This window comes from Zootermopsis nevadensis, unplaced genomic scaffold (genome assembly GCF_977971745.1).
Source record: "Zootermopsis nevadensis isolate Lab colony 2312 unplaced genomic scaffold, Znev_1.0 Znev_ptg000020l, whole genome shotgun sequence".
In the NCBI taxonomy this organism is placed as follows: Eukaryota; Metazoa; Arthropoda; class Insecta; order Blattodea; family Termopsidae; genus Zootermopsis; species Zootermopsis nevadensis.
The window spans coordinates 6,806,573-6,831,161 of NW_028259152.1; the positions used below are offsets into that span (position 1 = coordinate 6,806,573).

Here is a 24,589-nt window from a genome sequence, read left to right on the forward strand (position 1 = left end):
GTTTGAAAATAAATGTGTAGTATATAAAAACATCTGTATATATTTATACTCGTATACAGACAAAATTTTGTGTATCCACAGAGACCATATTCCCACCAGTATTTGGTCGACGATTGCAAGCAGGAATGGCTAAAGTTGGGGAGCGAATCTCAATGAATGTTGAAGTCACAGGAACTCCAGATCCTGTTGTGACCTGGTACAAAGATGACCAGCAAATTTTAGGAGCAATTCCAGGAGGACCATTGAGAACAAAGATCCAGGGAAATTCTTATTCTCTCATTATTGAGAAAGGTAAGAAATGAATTATGTATTTTTAGAACTGTTTTCTGTATTAGATCTCTGGGAACTCAATTCCTGCTCTGAAGAATTCTCATTAAAACAATATATTGCACACTCATCATCTTGTAACATCTTTTGACACAGTGTTTTTCTTTTACACATCTGATGACCTGTCTTAAACATAATATTAGAAACTTTAATTTTTGTCTTTGAAACTGTGAAAGATTGTATGTGAATATATGGTATGATTCAATTTGACTTTTCAAGTTATTGCCCATGATCAGCATAAAGTTAGTATGAAGTTAAGTATTCCATAAGTAGATAATCATCTAACAAAATAATCACCTTATTTAATTGTTCTGTTGTAACTTTAATTTATATTGGCTTTATAATCAAGTATATTGAGCCTGATCACCATTCTTATTGTTAATTCATAACAGTCCCTTTTGAAATGTGGTATTTTTACCACATTTGAATTTGATATAAAGGCTGTGTGCTTTTGCAAATGCATACATAATTCAGTAATGTAAAGTGTGTTATCAGATTTTTGGAAAATAAGTTGCATTTGAGGTTTTCACAGCATTGAGTCTGAAGATGGCTGTTTTCTGGTTTCTAGCACTGTGTAGTCTGGTAGAAGTTTACCAGTATTTCAGATGTCTTTTCTGCCTTCATCACCAGGCCTGATAATGAAGGCAGCAAGGACCTCTGAAATGTTACTGAACTTCTATTAGGCTACATGGTGCTATTACCGAGTAGATAACCATCTTTGGAAAATGAGTTGTTTCTTATAATGTTACTTTGTTTGTAGCTACACCAAGCCATTCCGGTAAATACAAAGTGAAAGCTGAGAATGCTGCAGGTGAAGCCCAATGTATTGCTGACTTTATTGTACTGGAGTCAGAACCACACATGGACACACAGACTAAGCAAAGCTTGCAAATGATGACCCATGTTGTATTTAAAGATAAAAGGGAAGAAAAAATCCAGGTAAGCTTTTTAACTAACAAAAGTTTATGTTAGTTCTTTGATAATATTGTTCTTATTTTCACTTTAACAAGATAAGGAATAAAATATTTAACCATTATCATATGCAGAAAATATGGCAGCACATGTGTTAGTATGATGTGTAATTTAAATGTTCTTAGTGATTGTAGGAATGGGATTTGTTTAATTTTCAGGCTTTCTTCACCTTGATTTATTAAAATGGTTGTGTGAGCAATGCAACTTTTATGTGAAATTGTGTAATTAGAACATATAAATATATTGGAGATTTTTAATAGAGTTATATTTGATAGAAGTATAAGTGTGTGTGTGTGTGTATATATATATATTTTAATGCTGTAAGCAAGCATTAAATGTAAATTTACTAGGCTTGCCATTGACAAGTTGTAAATTTGGTAATTCTTAAAACATATCTCTGCTTGTAGGATTTGAGGTTTTCACAGCGGTGAGTCTGAAGATTGCTCTTTTCTGGGTTGTTGCACCATGTACATCTGTGGACATCTACCAGACTACACGGCACAACAACCCAGAAGACAGCAATCATCATATCTCTGCTTCCTGACTGTTGCTATAAAGCACATGTATTTGTAGTACAAAGTAATGAGTTAGTCAGTGCCAAATGAAATGCTAATAATAATGTCACAGAGGAATGCTTTGATCATTGATTAATATATTGAGTGTGTGTGGTAAAGGTCAGCTTTATCAGTAATGCGAGTACACCTTATGAAACTGGTCTGACAACTTCATGTCTCTTAATCGTTGTGACATGGTACAATGTTGTACTGCTGTGGGAGTCTAGATGTATTGGATGTATCAAGTTTAAAGTGTTTTTACACATACTAACAGTTTGCAAAGTATGGCAGCAACAATGCAGTCCTTTACAGCACTGTTCTGTCATCTTATCAGTCTGTAGTGTTGTTTCTTTCTTAAATTGTAATTTTTCTGAATTATTTGTATTTGTACTCTTGGCATAATATGTTAATTTTTTATTGTAAGGTCTCAGAAAATATCTACTGTTCTTTTTTCATATGTGTTTTGGTTTTAACAGTTTTATTCCATTTTTAAAGTTTATTTATATTTGTTACACACAACATTTTTTCAGAATGACCCATTTTAGTCTTTGTGTTTTATTTGCTTGTCACTTTTTTATTTATTAATTGTTCTTAAAGTGTTATTATTGTTAAATTTTTCTACCAACTATAATGTGAATTCCAAAGTAGTACATATAAATGAAAAGCTTAAGGGCAATACATAATATACAAACATTCACGCGTGCACACACCACACAATAAAAACATGCTCTGGTGTGCTGTGATATATTGACTGCAAAGTATTATTTTATATGATATGTGTACATGGAATGAAAGTGGCCAGTACTCACATGTGACAGAGAGTAGAGTCATTTCTAATTCCTTGACAAAAAACCATATCTGTATATAGGTTTCATAAAGTAAGTTATTTTTTATTTCTATGTTTTATGAAGGAAAAAAAGGCTACATGGTGTGCTCTTGTGTACTGCCAGTAAAATACACTTGAACTGTACTTTAGTATGCTTCCGTATGGTAAAGGTTGAGAAACACTGCCAAAATGCAGTGTAGATTTTAATTTTGAAATACGTTTTTGGAGGACTGAATTTATTCTTATTACTAATTTGCATCACATTCTGATCTTAAATATTGTAAGTTGTTTAATGCATCAATTTGCAATGGATTGTGTGCAGCAGAGCGACCGTCATCACCAGACCACAACTTCGAAAGTTACAACAGAGACGGTTCAGCCGGAGATCATAAAACCAAGCACTACTGAGACAGGCACATCTCCCATCTCCTTGTCCCCACAGAGAACCTATCCTTCAATTGGAAAACCCCTTACTACAGAGTCTACATCTATGACAGAGAGTATGAAGACTGAGAAACTGTTCTCAATCAAGATGGATCGTACACCATTGCCTGCATTCCATAGACCTACAGAGGAAACTAATACTGCAAAAGAAGTACAGATACCAGTTCATGTTGAAGAGAAGCCTGAATCAGCTCCCACCAATAAAGAATCAGAAATGAAACAAGTTCAGATACAAGTCCTTGTTGAAAAGAAGCCAGAGTCAGATGCCACTGTCAAAGAACTAGAAAGAAAAGAAATTGAAATTCCAGTACATATTGAAAGGAACTCAGAGTTATTTCCTACAATTTCAGAAACAAAAGAAATTACAGCAGTAATTGAAGAACAGAAGTCTGAAAGAAAAGAGTTTGTCATAAAAGAAGATTTGAAAATGATTGAAAAACAATTTATAGAACAAATGCCACATGAACTCATAAAAGAGCAAGCAATTCAAAGTTGTGATTTTCAGAATGAAGAGACAGGAGTTGAGAGTGGGTCTATTAGTAGAAAGAGTGCTTTGGATTTTTTTGTATCCAAACTAAGTGAAACAGAAAGTGATGTTTCAAAGGATAGAGTTAAGGAACCAGAAATCATACCATTGAGAACATCAGTGAAGGAAAACATTTCTCAGTTTGAAGAATTACATGTTAAGGAATCTGACCAGCATTATCCATCAAAACAGACTGAAGCTGGCCCTTCACCAGCTGTGCATGAGAAAATTGACACTGAAGAGAAGACACCTAAACCTTTTCCACCTCATGCTGATTTTCTATCCAGAGAGTCACCATCTTTGTTTTTGAAGGGAGATAATGAACAGCATTCATCAATCTTTCAAAGTGAGATTCATAAAGAGTTGCCATTACTAGATTCACAAAGTCACGAGTCTTCTCATTTTTCACAGCCAGTAAAGTTTAATACATTTCCATTTCAATCTTCGACAAAGTCTCAGTTTCACACTGAGAAATCAAAATTTGAGAAACACATAACACAGCAGTATGTTCATCATTCTACTTCTTCATTAGATGAATTTAATCTTCAGCCTGAGCCACCACCAGAGATGGGTTACATACCTAAAACAGAAGTTCCATCAAAACTTCGTTTGGATATGTCAAGCCGAGTGAAAAAGCTGGAAGAATCTCACAGGGTTTTATCACCAGTGGAAATCCCATCAGGAGCTGTGAGGATTTTTCCAGCACCAATTAGATCAGAAACACCCACAGCGGAAAAACGTGAACCTCAAGCAAAGTGTGAAACACAATCTAAACCATTCACAGAGATACAAGCAGTTTCAATGTCAGAGGAAGTAAAAGAGGTTGAGGAAGATCTTATCCGGAAGGAAATTGTTGAAGAAGTATCTGTTCAGAAAAAAGTTTACCTGCCAGGAACTGAAGATTGGACATGCCAGCACTCAGCATCTGCAGTCAAACCAGTACCAGAAAAGCATGCACCATCTAAACCAGTCTGGCCACCACAGCCACCTGAAGAGGTTCAAAGTCTTGATCAGTATGCTTCAGACTTACTACCAGTAAAGCCCAGTACGATAATCCAACCACCTGTGCTTAAACAGTCATCTACAGAGACAGTTCAGGTACAAATGTCCACAATAAAATCAGAACAATCAGTGACAGAATCTGTAAGATCTGTGTCACCAAGACCTTCAGCACAGGCACTGTCAATGGAGAAATTGTGGGCTTCTCGTCGAACACCAGAGCCAGAGGTTGTTGGCCTGCCAGTTGAACCTGTAATGGACATAAAATCTCCTAAACCCCTTATCCCTGACTTACCAGATAAATCGGTATCTCCTTCCATCACTAAATCATCAGTGCAAGAAACAGACATAAGATGTGCTACATCTCCAAGGCCTTCAGCAGAAGGTGTTGCTATGGAGAAATTATGGACTCCTCATAAGACAGCAGAACCTGAGTCTGTAATTGCCAAACCTGTATCAACAGACCAAGAGCAATTTGAAAAAGCCATGTCTCCTAAACCATCAATGGAAGGGCTTGCCATGGATAAAATATGGGCACACAGACATCCAGATTCTGCTCTGAGGAATGCATGGCCTCCTCCACAACCAGTAGAGGAGAAGCCAGTCATACCATGGGCAGTGAAAGGAAGCGTTGAAAAGACGTGGCCTCCAACAGAACCAGTTTCTTCTGTGAATCAAGAATCTGATACAAAGTCACACAAAGAAACTCAAGTGCAGCAAGAAGAAACAAAGAAGGTTCAGGAAAGGCCACCACCACTCAAGGCACAGCAGCAGGCGAAGGAAGTAGAGATACCAGATTCTGAAATAATAACAAGAGATTACAAAAAAGAAAAAGTAGAAACCAAAAGTAGTATCTTACATGTACATTCAACACCTCCATCTGTTCCTTCAAATATTCAGCATTATGTTGCAGAGGCTCGTGTGGTTCACTCATCAGCAGTGAAGGAGAGTGAAATTCAGTCTGTGACTACAACCACTGAACATGTGGAAATAAAGTCAGAACTTGCAGAAGATTCAAAAACAATTAGTTCTATTCTACCAGTACCTGAAGTACCATCTCCACCTGTTGTGGAAGAAAAGGTGCTGCGGCCATCAGAAGCAAAGAAAATGTGGCCTCCTGGTTCTAAAGATGAATTTGAATTGAAAGCACCCCCAATACCAAAAGATTTCCTACCAAGGAAAGAAACATTGTCTAAACCTAAACCAGTGCAGGAAATGGTTATTGAGACATTTTTAGAGCCTGGACCTCCTCCAGAAATTGGATTTGCACCTGCACCACCAGTTCAGCGTCGACAATCCCTTGTTGAAACCATTGAACAGGATCTAAAAAAAGATCTAGAGAAAGAGCCATCTAGACATATAGTAGGAGCTGTGAGGACTATACCTTCACCACTACAAAAGGAAAAATCTGTACCACCTCCATTACCACCGAAAGAAAAGTCTGTACCACCACCCTTGCCCCCTAAAGAGAAAGTATTAGAAGTGAGACCAGTTACACTACATAAAAAGGAGGCTAAGAAGCCAGTTATTATTGAAAAGCCATTTGAAAGGTTCCCAGACTTAGAACCATTTCCATTTAAGCCTGATGAACCTGTACCCAAACCTGTAAAATGTCCACCACCCCCAAAACCTTCAAAATTCATTAAAGGAGAATTTGCCAGTAGTGATTATGAGAGTGACATTGAATCAGTGTATATCTCATCAAAATGGAGACCATATGAGAGTGAAACAGAGGAAGTACTAGGGTACAGGAAAGTAGTTCCTCCAGCTTTAAAACAGCCTAGAAGACCAAAGTCAACTGACCCAGATCCACTTCCTCCATCTAAATTTGACCATCCTCCTCAGTTTGTTGGACCTCCACGACCAACAATTGACAAAGTGCAAGCTAGTAAGAAAGAAATTAAGGAACTAAAGACTGAAATCACTAAAGTCACGTCAAAGGTTGAAATGAAGACTGAAAAGGTTAAAAAGTATCACCACCACCACCATAATCATGCGTCAGAATCAAAAAAGAAACATTCACCTCCAACTTTAAAACCTGGATCTCCTCCCATTTTTGTGCAACCTGGTGCATCACTTACACAAGATGATGTTAAACCTGTAGCAGATCAAAAGAAAAGTGAACCTGTAGCATCCCCCAAAATCAAACCAGATTCTCCAAAGTTAAAAGCAAAAACTACTCAAAGTGAGTTTCCTGAAAGTGGATACATGGCTGATACTGATGAACCAAGACATCTAAGACAGACCACTCACAAGTATTCTCATTTTAAACATGAGGAATCCTCCAAAACAACTGTTGAGCATACAACTACTGTTAGTGATAAAGTATCTGAACAAAGTACACAGTCAGAGCAGCAACAAGAGAAAACTGAAAAACAGCTTCCTGCAAAACCTTATCCATCGCCTAAATTTCATCACAGACATTCTGATCATAAGTCAGAGAAGAAAGTTGTGGTATCTTCAACAACAACTCCCTCGAAACCAAAGAAGGTGCGCTGTGTTGTGGATTTGTGTTGCTCTTCTCCCACCTATCTGTTGTCTCACCAACTAATTTCCACACTTAATTCAATAATGTGTGGTTTTATTTTTTGTGTTTCTATGTATGTAGTTCAATTTCAGCTCATGATGTTAACATAAACATCATTATGAGTTTTATCAAATGACACGATTATAATGCTTCTTAACATCCTTTTTTTTTTTACAGAAGCAAAAATATTTTTATTTCATTCTAACAGTTTGGTTCTTTAACACCACCAGTTTGATCTTCCAAGAGTGAAAATTATACTAAATATTTACAAATAACATTTAGTTTATAATACTTCTTATTCCATATCATGTTTGATTGCAGAAAGTAAAACAAGTTATGTTTGTCTTAATTATGTTCAGTATCTATGTATTTAATGATGCAGTAAACTTTCCCTTATGTACTCTTTCTGAAATCCAAATTAAATGAGAAAATATTACTGCTGTGCATGCTAATGTAATCTAGATTTATTTGTAATTTAACTTTGAAATATATTTTAATCCTTACTCTTCTGTTATTTAGGAAGTGCCTGTTCAGACAACAGTAACAGATGTGATGCACACAACTGAAGTTTACAAAGGTGAATATAACGCCAATCTAGAGCCATTCCCATTTAAAGCTGAACCACCACAGCCTGCATTGAAGAAGCATGTTGTAGGGCCTCCTCCTCCAAGCCCATCAAAATTTGTGAAGGGTGAATTTCGTGAAAGTGATTATGAAAGTGACTATGATAGCAAGATTTCAGCAAAATGGCATCCATGTGATTCAGATGCTGATGAACCATCATACAAGCCTGTGAGACCTGTTCTAACTCCCAGCGGGAGAAGAATTCATTCCCAAGCATCGATGGAGGTCAGAACACCAACACCACCAACTGAATTTGATAACCCTCCTCAATTTGGAGGCCCTCCCAGACCCAAATTTGAGCCAATTGAGAAGCCATCCCCTTCAGTTAAGTCAGAAGTTAGAACACCGGAAAAGCCTCAGAAAGTTTTCAAACCCACACCAGTAATTCCAAAACCCCCCTCACCAGTTGAATTGATTGTTGCAACCCCTGCTCTAAAGGTACAAGATATTATCCTACAGCCAGGAACACCACCTGAATTGGGTTATGCTCCTCCTCCACCCAGAATTTCTTCCTATCAGAATGCTACACAAATGGAAACATCAAAGGTGATGAAATTTGCTGAATCGACTGAGCATAGCCACAGAGTTGTGAGCGTTCAACAGACAACAAAAGTTATTAAATTTGGAGACAAGGAGAAGAAGGTATCATCAGAATCAAAACTAGAATCATTCCCCTTCAAACCAGAACCAGAACGCCCGCGTCGAAGAAGTGTTCCACCCCCCACCACACCCAAAAGATTTATCCCAGGGGAGTTTCGTGAGAGTGATTATGAGAGTGATTATGAAGGAGCCCGAATTAAGCCCAAGTGGATTCCAGGTGATAGTGACACAGATGAACCACATTATCGAAAAGTTAGACCCTCACCTGTTACCAGATCAACAAGTGTTCCTGCAAAACCATCAGACTCTGTGCCTTCTCCTATGGAATTTGATACAGGACCAGTAGTGCTTCCAAGTCCAGTGACAGTGACTATAGAACCAAAAACAAAATCAGTTACTGCTTTGGAGTTAGAATCAGAAAAAAAGAGATTAAAGCGTGTTGAAGAAATGAGGAATAGATTCAGTGAAAGTACATCATCAGATCAGAAGATGACAGTTTCTACAAAGAGCCTGGCATCTGTGGAAGGTTCAAAACAAATTTTTCTTCAACCTGGAGAACCACCAGAATTGGGCTTTGTGCCAGCATCAGCATCATGTAAGTAATATAGTTTTACCAGTATGTCACATACAGATGTTCTCTGGTTTTTAATATCATAGGAACATCTCACGTTATTTCAGAACTCTAGAGATAATTTGAAAGAAATATTAAAATGTTTTAACAGACAGAACTGTGTACAGTGTAGAAGTTATAAATATGATCTGGAAATATTAACATATTGTAAAGTAAAGAGCTATAAGTCATTAGGTTGCTATGTTTTATTCTTAAACGTCTTTGAAAAGGAGTATGACAGAAACAGAAACAAATTAGTTTTGTGGCAGTTTCATTATGCCAGTGCATTGGTGCACTGTGTGTTCTCCCCTACATATCTATCCCCATTGTGTCTTCTTTGGTTTCCCTTGGTTCTTCTGCAGAAAATAGCCCTTTGTTCATTCCTCCCCAGCATTCACAAAATCTTGTCACCACTTTTCATGATACAGAAATTGTAAGTTATATCTTAATTGCGTCATGCTTGTGTTCTTCAATATAATAATTTTATTCACCGTCTTTACACAAACTTATAGATTGTTAAAATCACATAAAATTATCCAGAATCACGATATGAAAATTAAAATTGATTTTGCAGATTTAAGGCATCTAGACGCAGCCTCCAAATTTAATGGAAGAAGCCTGAAGGTTAAACAAATAAAATCTAATGGGTAGAACAAATCAGTATACGCAGGGCAGCAAGTGCAACAGATTTTAAATTTTAATTGATAGACCTGACGATGATGGGATGAACATCGAAACATGTCGTCATTTTAAAATGTAACAATATCAAATGAAGAAATGTTATAATTTTATGTGATTTTAACAATCTATAAGCTTGTGTAAAGACGGTGAATAAAATTATTATATAGAAATTGTAAGGATGTTAAATAGTAGATGTCTTTGAGCATATCCTGATAAATTGTAGAATTTAATAACAGACTATAAAAAGCATGATAAATTATCTGTTTAGATGTTGCTTCGAAACAAATGAGTGAGATGACAAATACATTTAAGTCCAAAGCCCAGCAGTTTGTTGATGTTATCATGACAGATGTGAAATCTGTGAAGGAAAATGGTCATGGGGAGAAAACAGAAGTTCCCATTGTGCCTGATGGAAATGATCCTCAAGCTTACAGAGAAGAATCTAGAGTTGCAGAATATGGTAAGTAAATCTGTTTATGCCACTACTGTGCCTATGAAACTGAGTAACATAATTTTTATTGAAGGGAACTAAATGTGTGCAAAATCCGTATGCACTTTTAAAATGTAATAATTTTTGGCTTGTATGTGATGGGAACAAACCTCAAATGCCTTTTGAAAGAATAAGTATTAAAATATTTACAGAAATACATTATACTTCCTAAGTATCTGTATAACCTCCTATTTTTAAAAAAAAACATATTTAAGTTTAGTTTTCTAACTCCTTGGAAATATTCCCCAATCACTGATGAGTGATTTTGTGAATTTGATTTTTTGTCTTTACCATAAGTTCCTACATAGAGTGTGGTTTTGGTGAATACATATGCTTTTAATATGAACCCGAACAAAGTAGTCCATTGTTTAGAGGTCAGGTGAATGAGGTAGACAAGCAATTTGTCAACCTTAACTGATTCATTATTCTGGGGAGATGTCATTGAACAACTGTTGCTTATTCAAGTAATAATGGCACTGAGCATGACCTTGCTGGAAGAATGTTGCTGTTAGAGAGACTTAAAGTATATGCTGTGAGATTTGAGGTTTTTGCAGCAACAAATATGAAGGATGATGATGAAGGCAACATCTGAAACATTAGACAGTTTCTAGCAGGTTGTCAGACTAACATGTAATTTATTGTTCAGTTACATTACAAAAACACAACCTTTTTAACACAAGCTTATAGGACTGCATGTGTCGTATGAAGGCTTTGTAAGTGCTACCTAGGACCCCTCATATGTTTGGTGAATTGGGAAGGATTATTAGGAAGCAGTTATGGTCAGCATTTACCTTTAATAACAAGAAAACCACAAAGAACCTTAGTTATAGTTACAGATGAGGTTTGAAGCTGGTGCCTCTCAAGGCTTATGTGAACTGAACCAGTATGTTCAGAGCAGTTAGTTGATTATAAAAAAACATTTCTTCACCGACAGTATGTTGTTACACCTCAGTGGGAACATTGTGAGTGAAGAGAGACATGCTCAGTGACTTAGGTTTGTTTGATGCTGTTACTACTGGTCAGTTGGCTTCCTTGACTTGCTTCCACTCACTGGCTCTTGCACTTCCTAGTAACACTACAGTAAGAGTGTCTGCTAGTTAAAGGATTGTCTGTGAATGTTGAAGTATTTATTGTATACAATTTAGTATAAATAACAATATCAAGAAACGTGGAGAAGCCATAAATGTGAAATGGTTCCAAAAAGCAATTTTAAGCTATTGTCTTATGGGAAAAAGATCAATAACTTGTCTGATGAAGAAATGGGCTAAACGTCCGTGACTGTAACATGCCACAAGGCCAAATACTTGGTAGGAAGGGGAAGAATAACAATGTTAACTTTCTAATGATGTTTTAAGTACACCACCATCTTCAACATTTTTAAAAGTAAGTAAGTAAATAAATAAAATATATTTATTATGACTGCCTTCTGCTAACTATATTGTATTTATTTGACTCTAGTTAGGTTTAGTTTGGTTTATCATTGAACATATGGTTAGCTTTTAAATGTTTAATGCTCATAGGAACAAAACACATCGATCCAGACACTGGGCTTATTTATTTTAAGTATGATTTTGGATATGAATTTGGAATTGTACTTCCTGGTGAGGGTGACAAGAAACCAAAGCACACGCAGACTGAGAAGAAACGAGATGATGACATTGAAGTTCCTATAATCCATGAGACAACTGGCTCTGAGAAGAAGAAAGCAATAGGACCTCAACCTAGTACAGATTCAAGAAAGGTTCCTCTGTTCCGGCCCAAGAAATTTTCTCATTTCAAAACTGTGAAATGGGAGCCCATGTCAGAAAGCGAGATTTCAGAAGCTGAAGGAGATACTACACAGCAGTACAAGAAACGATATAGCCTGCCACAACCCCCAGCAGCCATTTTTCAGAAAGCACCTCATATCTTGATCCCTCATTCATCTCGGTGGGATCAGGCATCTCCAAGTCCACTATCTCTCTCACCCAGCTTACCAAGTCTATCTCCACATTACAGTGGACAGGGTCCTCATTGTACCATGTCTGGTGTAGATTCAACAGGTACATAGTATATGAGTACTGATTGTGTGGTGATGCTGTATGTCTAACCACTAATGCTCATTATGAAATAAATATGAAAGCTCTTCAGCATGTCTGTTATGTAATTAGTTCTTTGATTGAATTTAGGCTTTATGTATATGATTTCTTTGTGCAGTCCACAGCATTTAAACTGCACTTGCTTCCTTTCCAAACTGCTCAACACATCCATACAGATTTATTTTATTGATGATTTGCCACTCCCTTTTGTCTCAGGTGTGTTAGTAAAGAAGGTAATTGATTGTATTTGTATAACTTTTCCCATTATAAGCCATGTTGCATATGATTATTGATGGTCATTTGTTACTGATGTTATTACATTTACGTCATGTAATGAAAGTAAGGAAATACTGATATAAAGCAAGTCATGTGATTGTTTCATGTATAGGATATAATTATAAAACATTTCCAAATTTCAACCCAGCCTGTGGTATGAAATAGAAATTGTTCTATGGTTATGTTCACTTCAACATGTTTTAAGTCCTGCGTCCAATGGGAATTAGACCTAACAGTTGATTTGGCCTGAAGTTCTTATTCCCATGTGTTGACCTTCTGGCACTGTACCACATGGCCTTCCTAGCAGTAGTGAAATGTGCTATAGAACAGTCTTCCCTGAGACTACAACTTAATACTGATGCCACTACATTTGTCTCTTCTCTGTTACAGAATTGTTCAAAACAATATGGGAAAAGAGTAATGCTGTTTTTTTAAAACTTTGATTTTCTTATGTATCATGGTCAAGTTTAACATTTTGATATGCCGTCTATTTTGTTACCAAGGATGTTTAAAGAAACATTTGGATAAATGAGGCTAGAACAAGCATAACATGTGGCCTAACTCCTTGACTGCTAGATTGTGATGATGGCAGCAATGATGATTTATTGTGATATTCTGAGATAGTACTAGACATTATATTAGGCATTAATTGACAAGTTTTATACTGCTATAAAATTTAGGAAATGTTTCCATTAATTAGCTTTTTTACCTATCTAAGTCCATGTTTTGTTTGTTGCTAATTCATAAATTTTATGTGACTGTGATACAAGTTGGAATGTGTGTGTGTGTGTGTGTGTGTGTGTGTATATATGTATGTATGTATGTATGTATGTATGTGTGTGTTGTGTATTAATCCTTTCAGTCCTTTTGTAGAGCTTTGTGTCTTGAAGTTCAGTCAAGACTCCAATAGTTTCTGTTTATTTTGTCATATGTTATTCTTTTAATTGTAATTCTTGTCATTTAAAGTGATTTATTTTTACTGAACCTTCCTCTCAGCAGGATGTTTTGTTCTTCAGAAGGTAATTGGATTTTTATTTAATGGCTAATTTTAAACCTTGCCTAGAACCAATTTTCACTTATTTGGATGCTGTTCTTATCTTATGTATATCTTAATGTTTTTCGTTTATGACTGTATGTCTCTCTGTGTACATACACTGATACATGTAGTAGGACATGTTTGAAACTGATTTAAATGAAATGCACTACTTTGAACATAGGAAATAATGATTTTAATTTTCTAGTGTCACCAGGGGGTTCATGGCAGGGTCTCAGTCCAAATAGAGTACCACGTTCACAGGGACGAGGAAGTACTCCAACACCACCTAGCACACCTAGTACTCCAGGTAGTACCCATGGTTCAGTTGGAAACTTAACTCAACCTCGAAAACCTCCAACTTTCATCACCGTAAGTACTTAGATATTGAGTTAGTTTACAAATTGAATCATAACAAAGTGGATTCAATTATATTTGATAATGAAGGGGAGAACTGGCATGGATATTCAAAACAGAGTTGTGTTCTTTATTTGTAGAATGTAAAATTAAAGCAAGTGATAAGTGAAATGCTAAAGCTTCATTCTAACATGTCACAAGAAAATGTTATTTGTCTTACACTGTAGAACTTACAATATAATACTTCAGAAAAATTAATGTAGAAAGTTTTGGGGATCATTAGAAGAAAACTTTGAAGTTGTTAGCTGGCTGTGAAAAGAATTGGTTGAGAACAAAAGTATTTTATTTCTCAAAAGCTGAGTATGGAAATATAGTGCAGAGGATGAAAAGTAAAATGTTGAGATGTATTTGTGTGCCTATAGGTTGACCTGCCAAAAATAGATGGATGAAAGCAGAAATTTTTCTCTTTTTGAAAAAAATTCAGGAAAAGAAAAGTGGGATGCTGTAAAGTTCAGAATTCTGTTGAATTATGTATCTCAAAAGAAATGTGATTAATAAAAGTATTTCATGTTATAAATAAATATACTTCTTTTGATAAGTGGAACTCACATAAAGTATATGATAGTCACATAATATTTTGTACTATTTATGTAGAGAGAATTTAGTTATTCTGTAAAAAATTGTCTCAAGCTCTGTTTGTAGAACACAGCTGTGGCAATTAGATGAAGAAACACATTTCTGTTATGGTATTTTAAATTTAAAAGTATGGACAAAGCTGTGAAAATAAAGAATTGTTTTCTTTCTTATCAGCCTCTACGTGATATTGCTGTTGTCAGTGGACAGAATGCTCGGTTTGAATGCATTGTCCAAGCTGAACCCCCACCAAATATTCTGTGGTCAAAGAATGGCAGAATCATTGAGAATTCACAAAATTACCAGATCCAGTACAGGAATGGAGTTTGTCGTCTCACCATACCACATGCCTATCCTGGTATGTATCACAAACTTTGTAGTAAATACAGGTTATGGGATGGTAAACTTAAGAAAATTAACAGGTCTCTTTCCATGTAAAATGAACAACTTCCTGCTGTTTATTTAACTGAAGGAATTGAACTGAACTTTTAATCTCTTGCTGTGTTAAAATGCTTGTAGGAACTTATATAAAACTTTTACATTATTATTCATCAGTATTTTAGCCCCATTTGAGGGATGGCATTGCTTGAAGCACACCAATGTCTCATTGCCACATCACACTTAAAGCAGGTTGCCTTATTATTTAAACTTTAACCACTGCGTGGGACAACACTTCCATGCCTCCTGTACTTCTGTAGCATCTAACTGCAGATACATAATAAGCTTACTATAACAAAAGAGGTCAGAAGTGTTTGTACCTGTTCAATATGATCCATGGCTTGTATGTTGGCTATCAGGCTAACAGGATAGTACGGAATTGGGTAGGCAGAAGGATTTTATGTTATAGATATTTGCACCTGATTTTAGTACCCTAAAAGGGACACTTTTTAAGAAAGAAGGGAGAATTCCAGAAAAGGATTTGAAAATGAACATTAAAGGAAAATGCCCAAGCGAGAGACAAATCAAGATGGAACCAATATATATCATAACAATATTATGGAAAGCCTTAAGATGGCAGCATGAATAATTAATAATCTGTCACTCAAAGAGGTTAGTGAAGTACATTTGGAAGCATAAAATACAGGTTTACCATTCAGTATGGACATCCATTCATATACCAACTGGAAGTGTTTTGTTTTTACTACACCCCACATAGCTGATCCACAGAAAACTTTAAGAACAATGAACTCAAATTAGGAACATGGTGGTAAACGTTTCTTCACTCTCACCATTTTTTATATATTAATAAAGAAAACAAATGCTTTAAATAAGCACACAAATTTACTAGGAGCAAGAGAAAAGCCTATTCTTTGAAATCATTTCATTACATTCTGAATTACAGCATTGAAATGCAAGCATGTACAGGTTAAGTAAGGTGCTGTATAGCTCAATATGTCTTATTGATGTCGGTGGCATACTGATACTGGCATCAAGTGGCTAAACACATTTCATAGGGAAGTAAATGTATTACATTGTATCATTGCTGCTCATTAAGAAAGGCATAAGTCAATGCAAATTATGATTGACTTCAGCCCTTTTTACTGAGTTTGAAGAAGACAAAGACATTTTGCAGGAAATGGTGAAACACTAATGTTTTCTTTTGTTTGCAGAGGATGCTGGGTCATATACATGTACTGCAACAAATATGCTTGGTACAATTGGTACTACAGGATCTCTGCAAGTTCCAGGTGAGAGACGATCAATCCATATATGATTCTGTTTGAAATGTTTCTACAAAACAATTTGATATTATGTTTTGAAGCAGTCACCGAACTTCAGCATTTGATTAAAGGTTAGTTTATGTGATTTTAAGGTTCTAGTCAGTGAACAAATGTCAGGCAGATATATGTATCAACAAATTAATTTTAAAAGTCAGTTTTTCAGATATTGTTAATTTATATTTTAAAATGCATTAGCATGTTATACAGAGTGTAGTAGTTCTGCAAGGGTGTATGTTGATAATACTAATGTAAATGAAGTTGATTTTCTTCTAGTATGTCAAGATACACAATTCATATTGAGGTTTTATGTGCAAACTATGCAAATAATACGATCTACATGCAACAAATTATGAACATATTACAGACAATTTGTGCCTCTCTTTAATATAAGTTTTTAATGTATATTTATATTGAATTTTATACTTAAATTATAGTGATTGCATTTTTGAGGTTTTGGCAGTGTATTTGAAGATGGAATGAAGTGAAAGTGGTGCTGGGATTGCACGTTGGGAAGTGGCGCATGTATATTGCGCGTAGTATGTAGATTGGTGATGGGCTTATATTATATGACTAATTCATGATTAAATATTTGACAGCAGAATGGAGGCTTCGTTAGATCATGAATTTTGTTTCTTTTTTGCATATTAATTTGGTAATTATGTCAAAATTCAAAGTATATGTAACATAAAGTAGATTTTTAACAGCAAATTTGCATTTTACTTCATTTAAAGAACTAGTGTTTACTGTGTTGTGACTGTAGCATTATTTCATACAAATAAAAAATAAAATATCTCATTTATGAGAATGTATTCATTCCAAAAGCTGACAGGTCCTTGCATCTGCTGGTCTTTGTCATACAGCCACATCTACAACCAGAGTCAGTCCCAGAAGGAAAGGAAGATAGATATATGCAGTAGATGCCATTATTTATTTGCCATGAAGAGATATGTTTTAATTTCAGAAGTTTCAATAAACCTTTGCTAATGCTGTCATGGCAAATGCATTTTGAAGAATAGTCATGTCACCATAGAAGAGATGAATATGCTGAAAAAATTATACAGAATTGTTAATGATAATTTGGAAGCCAAGTCTTGAAATAATTTAATAGTTTGAACCCTTTTCCAATAAATGGCAGAGAATAAAGATTTCCATTATGAATTATAAATCTAGCAAGTTTTTTTTAACTACTTGGATAGCTGTAGTGTTGCAGAGGCATAATGCATTGCCAGCAGCTGTCATTACAATGCAAGTGAAGGGAATAAAACACTCCATTCTTGCCTACCACAACATTAACATACTCACTTCTGCTAGGGTTAAGTGAAATCTATTCTCCATATCATGTGCTCTCATTAATTAGGATCATTTTGCACCATAAAATTGATGTTGTTTTCTCAGAATCTAATAGAGAAATCATTAGAACTTGTCCTATGTTTGTTATGATTCTCATTATAAACTTATGTTCTGTATAAGAAGTACAGCAGAGATTATGATTATGCATACAGATATCTTATACAACTAGACCATTCACTGTGCATGTGCTTTTGTTAAAGGTTAATACAGCAATCAATAAAATTACTCTTCTTTCATACGCTTTGAAAATGTCAGTGCATTGTATAGCTATGAATTGCAGACAATGATAATTCAGTGAGTTGATGACTAATGGTAAGAAGCTTGCAATCAGTTTGGCAAGAAATGTGCTTAAATTTCTTCTGTGTAACATAAAAGGGATTTCTGTACCACTCTGTACAATTTATAGTTACATTTTACTTACTATGAGGGACAGCATTTGGTTTCATAGCGTAAGTTCTCATATGATTTATGACTCTAGTGGGACTTGACTTACTTCTAGATAGTGTTTGTTCTCTGCTTTATTCTAGAAGTTTGTAAGTTTCTGATAATACTGTTTACTATTAAATAAACAGTTCCTGACACAAATATATTATGTATCACAAAAATAGTGCTGTGCATAGTGATGTTTGCAGTATAGCTACAATCCAGGCTTTGCCTCCCAATGCATGTTTTCTAGATTAAATTAATAGTCTTCCCTTTGCTGCAGACAGCAGATACACTTTTGTATTAAGCATTTTTAAAACATTCTGTGTTTTGTGTAGCAAAGGACTTGGTTAGGTTCTAAAAACAGTAAATTTACATTCAAGGTATGGTGAGTATGCTGTAATATATTCTGTCCAACCAGGTGACAGAACTGTGCAACTTTGAGTTTTGTCCTCCATTAATACTATGCAATCCAACTGAGTTTAAAATGTGATTGTCTATAAAGGCAGTTATTGTCTTGACCTTGGAAATGCACATAACAGGATATGCCATCAGAATTAATGATATGATATTCAGAATAATTCCTTTATTATTACAACTAATTAACTGTATGGAGTGGGGCCCTTCTTGAGAAGCTGATAGTCAAGAAATTGACCACCTGTTATAGAACCTGTATTTTCAGTATTATGTTCTCTATAGTCCACAACTGGCCCCAGTTCTGAGCCAGACGAATCCAGTCAAACCCTATTTTTCTAAGGTCCATTTTAATAATGTCCTCCCATTTACACCCAAGTCTCCCAATTGGCAGCATATTTCCTTCAGGTTTTGAGACTTGTATCATTATTATGTAATAGAACAGTGCAATTACACTCCTTGAAGAATGTTGTATATAACCTGATATCTATATTACAGTGATATTGCTGTCAAATACAATCTGTTTCTGTTATTTAAATTGGTTTAAAGGACATGTATATTAACTGTGAATTAAAATTCTTTATTAGTAATACAGATTTTATTCATTAGGCAGATCCTTATTAAGCAATGTAAAAGAGAGGTAAAGACAGTTGACATTCACTTGAAAGTGATCATATATACGGGAAATTATTTTATAACTCTACATATTTTAAAGTCCCTTTGAAATATTTTATTTTGTTTGAAATATATCTATTCAATATAGATATTTTATTTGTATTCATTCTTTGTGTTTTGTTGGTTTTTAATTTTATATCTTCAAATGTGACAAGTCATGTAATGAATGATCTGTAGTTTCTGCACACAGTTTGTTCAGAAATTTATTACAGTGTGGTAAAGTAATTAAAGATAAATAAAAAGCCTCTTTTGAGCAAAGTATATGAATTTATATTAAAGTAATGTATACAGTCTTTGAAACAGTAATTTGTCAATGGATGCAAAGAATAAAACTGGATAAATCATAGTGTAAAATGTAAGTTACATTGTGTGACAGCATTTATCTTGTCCTCTTCAACAAGGGCATCTTGGGAAAATATTTGCACAGTAGAAGTATTTGCCATAGTTGAAAAAACTAACAGTTTTATTAATGCCACATATATTTTCACCAAGTGAAATCAAATGAATGTATTTTTAGAAAGATGCTTGCAGGAACGGTATTTCAAACAGCTGTCAGTCATGTCTAAACAATTGGACTTTGCATGTTAAATATGCAGAACTGTATAATTTCCCTACATTGCTTCAACACATACTGCATGAAAATGGATGGCATTAAGCATTTTTAATGGTATCATTCTACATTATTCTTCTTGGTGAAGGGTGCCTGAAGTAAAATAAGCATAAGCAGGTAAGTGTTTATTGCAGGTATTTTAGTATATTTGTGAAGTTAAATTTGAGTTTGTATATATTAATCTACACATTACATTGCATTGTAACAATTTTTAGGTGTTCTTCATGCTCTGGGCACAACCATGTCTGTCTGCCTATCCAAGTATAGAGTTATGATATTTACCAGTTATTAGTATAGGAGATTACAGTAAATGTATATGGTGGATGTACTACCTTCAGAATGTTACATTCAATTTGCTATAATGTACAGTCTTGTCTGATGTACAAGATTTGATCTATTGATAGGAGTTTTTATTTACTATTATTTTTCATAAAAATTAATTACATCAGTTTTAAATAATACTAATTCTTTTTCATCTGTTACTGAGTGGTTATCATTCATACTTTGTATTTTGGAGGTTTTGGATTCAAATCTTAGCCTAGAGGCCACCTACCTAGACTGAGGCTTCTTCTGGTTTTCCTCAGTATTACCAGACAAATACTAGGTTTTTACCTAAAATTACTCTGTGAATTCTTCCTTCCACAACCTTTCCAGTTCATTACTAATTGGATTATTATTTTATGCTGTGTAGTCTGAGGTAGTGAAAATTCTTTAAATAAACTTGGAATATTTAAAATTATTCTTTGTCAGGACTTTTTCCATCGTCTGTTCTTTAAAATCACGATGTTTCGGAGGCTGCTTCTGTCTCCATCTTCAGGTGAGAGGTACCTACTCTGTTGGGTCCCTTAGATAGAGCTAGTCTCTGTCACTGGACAATATAAATCATGCAATTATTTCAACTTATCCACCCAAGTACGGGTTCTATCAGTAGGTTATAATACTTCAAAGATAAAATAAGAATTATAAGACCACTCATACAGCTCTGTAAGTGACCAGTTCTGAAACCGGGGAGGAAGAAGAAAAAGGGGGGGATAAAAAAAAGAAAGAAAAGAAAAGAGAGAGAAAGAAAGAGAAGAAGAAGAAGACGACATAAAATCTCTGCTAAAAATGTTTGCATCCAAGTCGTCAACTTAGAATAAATGACAACTGTTTTTGTGATTCAGTCTTATAGAGAATTCTATAAAATGCTTCCCAGTTTGGTTAGTTCCTCTTCGTGATATCAGTTTAAAGTGAAATTATTTTTTTTTGTCGTGGGCTAATGATTGCAAAAGTTTAAAATAACTTGTTAAATGAAAGAGCTGACACGAAGAGTGGAAGTGTAGCCATATAATTTACTGCTTCATTTCCTATGACTCATACAGACATGCATCCTGACTTCACACGTTGAAAATAGCAAGCACTATGGATAAACGCCCATTGTCTTCATACAACACCTGCCTAACCCATATGTTTTAAAGTTAAGCTTTATGCAATGAACAATTACATACATTTATTTTATCATTATAATTAAATTTCTGTTAGTGCTTATCCTAAATTTTTAAGTATGTTTCATTCATACAGAAAGTTTGTATTAGTATATTTTTTTAATTTCATTATATTTTTACCTTTCAAAGCACAATCTGGCATTCATATTCAGAATACTATTCTTCAGAACAAGAAGCTTCTAGAAAACTTCTAATTGGGTCAAAATCATACTTATTGTTATAGTATAATTAATTACATAGTTAATAACTTTTTTTATGAATTGTGCTGCAACAGACATGATTCTTCTTCTCTATATTTAGTAGTCTTTTCTTCATTTGTTCCAGTACAAGTTCCAACAAGTCAAGTTTTTGGCATCATGTGTGTGAAAATATAAAACTTTTTCCCATCTAAGTTTAGTTTAAGAATAAATGTTTTCAGATATTTTTATCTTTCCTGTTATGAACAGTTGGATAAATGCAATGCATCCTCTTGTTAATGTTTTTCTTAGATAAACAGTGAGATGATCATTGAATAGCAGATTCAAAAAGATATAGAAGGAAGCAGTTGTGGCTTAATTTAGGGTATTAATCTGTTGGAGGGACTGAGGAAAAATTGTGGAAAACTTAGGATAGCTGGTCTCCAGTTTGGAATTTTATTCCAAGACCTTCCAAATACGACTGTCTGAGGGATTCTTTCAAATGCTTAAAATGTTTCATTGTTTCAAAAGTTATTTCTGAATCAGAACAAACAAATGAGACTAATCCATAGAAGAATAAAAGAAAAATAGAATGAATGGAATTATAAACAGAAGAGGTATGTATTTGCTGGGTTTGCAGACTGTAATAGTTGCCACAAACATGGGTTTGTCAGAAGCTCAGGTGATTGGTTTTTCAAGTAACAAAGACTCAAATATTGGGCAGTTATATGTCCTGACAGACTTTCAGAAGTAATATGAAATGGGAATGAAATGAGACAGCAGTACATACGTATTGAGTCAAGGTAGATGAGGCAGTAAAGCAACTGGCTTGTAGGCCAGATGACCAGATTTTGAGCCTCAGTGAGGACAGGTCTTTCTTTTTTGCCATCACATCCACACCAGCTTTGAGGTCTACTCAGCCTTTTGTACAGTTTATACTGCACCCTCTTTCTTTAGGGATTAAGTGAATGGAGCATGAATCTGGCTGCTCACTTAGGTTTAGGTGGCTTGTTTCTTTTCCACTCCACCTGTATGTGCTTATGAATATAACTAGGGTTTCTTTACCTGCACCTTACTCATACATACTTGTGGAGCTTTTGGAAAGTGGGAGTACATTATGATAATGCATTTAACTGTGAATACAATTCTGAATGTTAGGTCATGCTTCATTGATGAAATCATTTCATTGAATAGTAAACTCACTGTCAGCCTAACAGGCAGATCTGTTAAACCATCATGTTCATTGTGTATTGTATAACTTTTAGGGATGAGCCACATTGGATGTTGCAGGTGTTCTGTTTCAACAGACATTGGAGTTGCAATGTTTGGGAAGAATATGTGTAGGAGGTTTTAGGATGTCTTATGTAGGTGGAGAGCGGGATGTGAAGGACCTGATTGGCAGGATAGAGAAGTGGCCTACAATCCAGTTGGTAATGAGAATGCGGTTGAGGTGATCAAAGAAGTTTTGATGATCATATGAATTAGGAATGGAGGTGATTAAAAGAATTTAGTAACCACATGGTTAGGAGAAGAGGCAACACCACTTATATTTCTATCTACAACATATCATTCTGTTTGTGTGATGAGATAAGTAATTAAAAATATTCATTTTATGCTCTATCTATTAATTGTATACAATTAATACTCAGTATTTTATCTGGCACTGGTAGATTACATTGCATTCCATTTGGAAACAAGAAAACATTCTCTCATTTTGATTCACAGATAATTTTAATGCAATGAACTGAATAACAAATAAATTGAATTTATATGTTACAACCAGCTATGTGTCTCACAATTGGTGCAGTTCTCACAGTCTGTAGTTTGGCATTCTCTGTATTGAGCTCTGGGAGTTTCTAAATATAACCCTTTAGTTATTTCTGTGACTAGGCTCCCAGGAGCTGTGCATGACAAATGCTTGGCACTAGAGGAATGTTTTCCTTGTCATCTCTTGCTGCTAACACTTGTGTGGGTAGCAGAATCTGGTCTGCAAGCTAGGAACCCAAATGATTGAATTGAAGCTTTTACTCTGCCAGAACTTTGAATGTGTCATCTCCTCTGACTAAACAGAAAAAGTATGAGTTTTAGGTGCAAGATTTTCTTTCTAATACAAGTGCTGTCTAATGTGTTATGTCCACTCATATTTTGAACTTTCAGCATTGGTAGGCATATATATCAGTTTGAAATATTGAGAATGCATGTCAGATTAATGCAGTTCTGAAAGTTGTGTGTTATGTGCTGAACTTTTCATGGATAAAGTTGCTGGAGTGTGAGGTTGGCAGATCAGGTCAATGTAGTGCCAGGATTAAGATTGTATGAGGCTTTATTTCAGATCACTTGCTACATCTTTATGACATGGTTCTTAGGCATGAGTTAACATTGCCATTTACTGTTATAGTACCAAAGAATATACAAATAAAATACTTCTCTTGCCTAGTATTTTGGGTGTTTAACGTTCTTAAACCATGATGCTTTAAGAAATGTTAGTAGTCTACACATCTTCATTATCATCATCATTTAACAGTCAAGGAGTTGGGCCACTTGTTGACTTGTTCAGCCTTAATCATCTAAGTCTCTGTAAGCATCATCCTCAGTTTCTGAAGTGTGAACATCAAATAAACTAATATGAATATTAACCATATCATCTCTCCAAGTGTTTGAAAGTTTTAAGGATGCAAGCTATGGACTGTAACTGTTGTATTAATTTACTAGTAACTTCCAAATTTTTATTTATGAAGATGGCTGTCTTCTGGGTTGTAGCACCATTATTGCCCTGATGATGGAGGCAGCAAGGACCTCTGGTATGTTTGTAAACAACCAGACTACACAGGACAACAACCCAGAAGACATCCATCATTTTACTCACCACTATCAGAAGCTCAAATCTGTTTTATGATCTTGAAAATGTTTGTTTCATCCCTCATGAAGCATTGAACATTATGGCTGAATGATTAGGAGTCCTGCTTTGTATTTCAGAGATCTTGGATTCAAATATTAGCCTGAAGACCAGCTGTAGTGACAGTTTTTTTTATCCTTTATCCCTTCTGGCAAATGCTTGGACATTACCTTAAATTAGGCCATGACCACTTCCACATGGTCTCCAAATAATTATTTATTTTTACCCTATTATTTGATGTTATAAAGTATGAACTACTGACAGCTTCATTAAATAAACCACA

General features: G+C 35.0%; 1 protein-coding gene across 22 annotated transcripts in view; it reads left to right on the forward strand.

Annotated features, from left to right (window-relative positions):
* The window catches only part of LOC110827690 (uncharacterized), a 335,660-nt gene that overhangs the window by 82,065 nt on the left and 229,006 nt on the right, over positions 1–24,589 (forward strand). For 16 of the 22 annotated variants that reach the window (XM_087351739.1, XM_087351718.1, XM_087351723.1 and 13 more), the window contains 9 exons: positions 82–291; positions 1,088–1,266; positions 3,002–7,138; positions 7,695–8,994; positions 9,959–10,150; positions 11,701–12,222; positions 13,776–13,939; positions 14,735–14,915; positions 16,168–16,245. In XM_087351739.1, the coding sequence (XP_087207865.1) occupies positions 82–291; positions 1,088–1,266; positions 3,002–7,138; positions 7,695–8,994; positions 9,959–10,150; positions 11,701–12,222; positions 13,776–13,939; positions 14,735–14,915; positions 16,168–16,245 (6,963 nt within the window). The remainder of the gene's footprint in view (positions 1–81; positions 292–1,087; positions 1,267–3,001; positions 7,139–7,694; positions 8,995–9,958; positions 10,151–11,700; positions 12,223–13,775; positions 13,940–14,734; positions 14,916–16,167; positions 16,246–24,589) is intronic. The other 6 variants (XM_087351725.1, XM_087351728.1, XM_087351732.1 and 3 more) reach the window with 6 other exon arrangements.